We start from the raw sequence: 4,078 nt of genomic DNA on the forward strand, positions 1-4,078 counted from the left end.
AAAAAAAAAAAAAAAAAAAAAAAAAAAAAAAAGGAGGGAGGGTAGTCCTTCATATTATATATATATTTATATAAAACATATGGAAATTTGTTTTTACACAGATCGGTCTTTGTTTCAAATTTACAATGGATATCTAAAAAAAAAATTCTACACGGCAAATATTGCCAACAAGTTACACCATTAATACTGATAAACGGAGGAGCCTACGCGGTGTTTTGATTATTAGGGAAAGAAAGTAGAATAAATAAACAGGAGCCTTGCTATAGTTTTTAAAAGTGCCTTAACCTTTCTGCGTCCCCGCAATCCTGAATCCGCGCGGTCACCGGGCCGTCCTAGTCCCTGCGTCGCGCTGTGTTCGGCTCGTTCTCGGACCAGAAAGTTTACAGTAGAGGTTGGGAGAGAGAAAATACCCACTGAAAAGTCTAAATAAAATTCAAGACAAAACATAACAGAAAAGGCTGAAGCGAAGGAAGAAGAGGAACATGGAAGGGGACGGAGGCAGACGCCGGGACGGCCGCTTGCTTCGTGGCTCCTTCAATTTTCTGTTTAAAGACGGACAGTGGCTTCCGAAATGCAAGTTGTTCGCACAAAGATCCACCTGCGGTCCACGGAGGAGGCTTCCGAGGTGGGGAGGGAGATCGGGAGGGAGATCCGAGCTCTTGTCACCTCCCGCTCCCCGCAAAAGACAGCTCTAAAGGGAGACTTGCGCATTCCAAAACATTCTTTCAAAAAAAATAAAAAATAAAAAGATAAATAGTCAACCAAAAAATAAAAGTATTTGATAATGATTGGTCTCACGTTTGCCTTTCTTCTAAAAATCTTCCTCCACTTCTGCCATTGGCCGGAAGGAGGGGGGACCGCAGCAGAATTCCTGTGTGGATGCGGAAGGCTTTCCCCTGCACAGCACCGTCTCAGCCGGGTTCAACAGGATCAAAAACCTTTATTTACCAACGGCTGCAGTCAGATCAGACCCACCACTACCATTTCTTAACAATTTTGAGGGGGTGAGGAAGGAGGTGCCAACCGCAGCGCTGTGTCTTTGCGTTGGGGATTCCTTGCCAAAAACTCCTGTTGCGGAGGGGTGGAACCCTTTTCTTCTGCCGACGGTTATACCTCGAGAATAAAGCAGTTTCTTGTGCCAGTCCAGGGTCCCTGTGACCCGCCTGCCTGCACCAGGAGAGCTGGCGGCGGCAGCTTCACATCACGCAAGGCTTGATGTCTTGGTAGGTGACCTGCTGGTGATAGTAGGAACCCCCGCCGGCCGAGTGCATGGAAGAGGACGCCATGGCGTTGAAAGAGAAGACAAACTCCTTTCGATCACACATGCTGGGCGACTGCGAGTGATACCGCGGGATGCCTGAAAGGCGAGGCGACAGGAGGGGTTGGGGGAGCAGAAGAGTTAGCCACGGTGGCTCAGAGTTCAGGCGGAGGAGCAGCGCTCCTGGGGCGCACAAGGCCTGCCAGCCTGGCTCCGGAGCACGGCGGCCTACCCGCCCTCCTCCCGGCCTTCCGGCCGCGCACCCAAGGAAAAGACTCCAGAACACTTGCCACGGCCTCGCTCCCCGCAGTGCCTGCCTGCTGCGTGCCTGTCCAGCCTCCGACCCCGCGCAGGGGCCCAGGGGGAAGTGGTGAGGGAGGCTAAGTGGAGGGCCCCTAACTCCCATGGCCATCACCGCCAGGGCAGCCGCCCCCTCCCCGCCGACCTCAGAGGCTCCCACTGCTGACCGGGTGGAAGAAGAGGCCAGTGAGGAGCCAGCCCAGGCCCGCAGCAGGGGTGAGAAGAAGCTTCTCCAGAGTACAGGCCCCTGTGCGGAGAAGTCCCCCGCGGATAGCCTGCCTAAGGCCTCCAGGCCTGCCTCCTGCCTCCTGGGGTTGCTGACAGCTGACCCTGGATGGGCCCTGGCGAGCTCACTCCAGCTTTTACCAGAGCTGGGCCTGCAGGCTACGGGAAACCTGGGGCAGAATCAGGAGGCGAGGCTGCCGCATCTCCCTTGGCAGATGCTTCTGTATGTTTGGGGTGTTGGGGTATCAGGGGTGTTGGGGGTGTGGAGGCCTGAAAACTTGGATCCTAAAAAAAAATGGAGCCCCCATGGCCCGGCCTGCAGCTCTGACCCTCTGGGGCCTGGCCATGCACCGCCCTGCCTCCCTCACCACAAAATGCCCCTGGACTCAGCTGTGGCTCTGCCAAGCCTGGTCCCCTGAAGGCCGGGGCTGAGCCTCTGAGCGCTGGCCCAGCGGCTTTGGGCCTAACTCTTCCGTTCTGCCCAGCCTCAAGCAGAGGCAGCTCTCCAGGCAATGTGAGGGCCACCACCGGGGAGGGAGGGCGATCTGGCCAGGGCTGGGAGCCTTGGGTCCATCCCAGGACCTTTCCAAAGTGTAAAGGGACTTAAGGGACACAAAAGGACTTAGGGCACTGGGGTCTGGGAAATCTTGCTAAGGACCGGCCTACCTGGTCAGGCCTGGAGCAGCGGGCAGCTGGAGTTGGAACAGAAAGAGAAACAGATTGGCCCAAACTAGGCTCAAGAGAGGTAGTCACTCTTCAAAGGGGGAGAGGTGGGGCAAAGAGGCACCTTGGGGAGCTGGTGCCTCCCCTCAGCCTTGGGGTTCCGACCACAGAAGTGCAGGGGCTCGCCCCTGGCTGGGTCCCGCTGCCACTCAGATTCGACTTTCCGGGGACCAGGACGCCCTCGGCCTCCCCACTCACCTTGCAGCTCGGCTGGGGCGTTGTGGCTGTTCTGGTGCAGATACGGCTGCTCCAGGGAGTGCGTGGAGAGGCTGCCGGACAGGGGGTTGGCCGCGGGATTACAGGGGGACAGGGGCTGCTGCTTGATGTAAGAGGCGCCGCTGTTGAGTGCCGCGGAGGCCGAGGGCGGCCAGGCCGCCGCCGAGCCCGAATAGACGGCGTGCGGCTCCATGACCCCTCCGGCGCCGGTGGGCAGCAGCGGGGAGGCGGGCACAGAGCTGTCGTGGTGCGGGTACTCGCCGGCCGCCGCGCCGCCGCAGCTGCCCATGTACGAGTGGCCGCCGTTGGAGGGCAGGTGGGGCACCGAGTGGCTGGGCAGGGCCATGCCGTCCACGTTGCCCGGCAAGTGGCCGTTCATCATGCCAAGGCCGCCCTCCAGCGCCAGGCTGTTGGGCGGGCACGAGAGGCCGCCGGCCGAGCCCTGGAAGCCGTAGGTGTCCGGGAGGTGGTTAAAGCCGAGCCCGTTCATCATGCTGTACATAGGCTTGAGCGCCTGGCATTTCCTTCGGAAGCCGCGCGGCCGCCGCCGAAAGGAGCCCTCCTCGAACATGAACTCGCTGGCCGGGTCGATGGTCCAGTAGTGGCCCTTGCCGGGCCGCCCGAGGCCCTTGGGTAGCTTGATGAAGCACTCGTTGAGTGAGAGGTTGTGGCGCACGGAGTTCTTCCAGCCCTGGTAGGAGCCGCGGAAGAAGGGGAAGCGGCTCTGCAGGAACTGGTAGATCTCGCTGAGCGTCAGGCGCTTGGTGGGCGAGCTCTGGATGGCCATGACGATGAGCGCAATGTAGGAGTAGTGAGCGGCTCTTCTCCAGGGCGCCGGATGCGGCGTGGTCTTCTTGGCCTGGACGGGCCGGACGCAGCGGGTCCATGGCCCCGCGCGCCTCCCCGCCGCCGCCGGCCGCCGCGTGCGGTGCGGCTGCTGCTTCTCGGGGCGCCCGAAGAACATCGGGTGGACTGCTGACGGCCGCCGCGCTGCGCGCTGCTCTGCGCCCGACGGGCCGGAGGGAGGAGGATGGAGGAGGAAGAGGAGAGGGGGGAGAGGGCGAGGGGGAGGGCGCGCGCGCGCGCGCGGGGCTGGCTGCACCTCTGCCGTCATCGGCGGCCACTTCTCCCGAGCGAGCCCGCTGCGCGCCCGCCCCGCGCTCCCGCCCGCCCTCCCCGAGGAGCTGCTGGATCCGCCGGCGGTTGGCTCAGAGCCCCTCTCTCTCCAACGCCCGCCTCCCCCACCTCTCTCCTCCCTCTTTCTCGCCCTCCCACAAGGAAAGAAGCCGAGCTGAGGCCGAGGGCAGCCCAGGCGGAGGCCGTGAGGAAGCTACCCCGCCGGTATTTTGTGGGGAG

The 4,078-nt window shown here is 60.9% G+C and overlaps 1 protein-coding gene across 1 annotated transcript; it reads right to left on the reverse strand.

Annotated features, from left to right (window-relative positions):
• Nucleotides 1–48: 48 nt before the first annotated feature.
• Nucleotides 49–3,722, reverse strand: FOXF1 (forkhead box F1). Its single transcript, XM_017860475.1, has 2 exons — nucleotides 2,705–3,722; nucleotides 49–1,357 (listed from the first exon to the last, which is right to left on the reverse strand). The coding sequence occupies exons 1-2, from the start codon at nucleotides 3,684–3,686 to the stop codon at nucleotides 1,197–1,199; spliced, it is 1,143 nt and encodes a 380-aa protein (XP_017715964.1). The 5' UTR covers nucleotides 3,687–3,722; the 3' UTR covers nucleotides 49–1,196.
• Nucleotides 3,723–4,078: the final 356 nt, after the last annotated feature.

This window comes from Rhinopithecus bieti, unplaced genomic scaffold (genome assembly GCF_001698545.2).
Source record: "Rhinopithecus bieti isolate Rb0 unplaced genomic scaffold, ASM169854v2 scaffold_1618, whole genome shotgun sequence".
NCBI classification, from domain to species: Eukaryota; Metazoa; Chordata; class Mammalia; order Primates; family Cercopithecidae; genus Rhinopithecus; species Rhinopithecus bieti.

What these genes read in the sequence shown, in the direction of transcription:
- FOXF1 (XM_017860475.1), bottom strand. Translation starts at nt 3,686, where the DNA reads ATGTTCTTCGGGCGCCCCGAGAAGCAGCAGCCGCACCGCACGCGGCGG. An exon ending in CGCCCCAGCCGAGCTGCAAG is followed by an intron (nt 1,358 to 2,704) that starts GTGAGTGGGGAG and finishes CTCGCCTTTCAG; the next exon opens with GCATCCCGCGGTATCACTCG.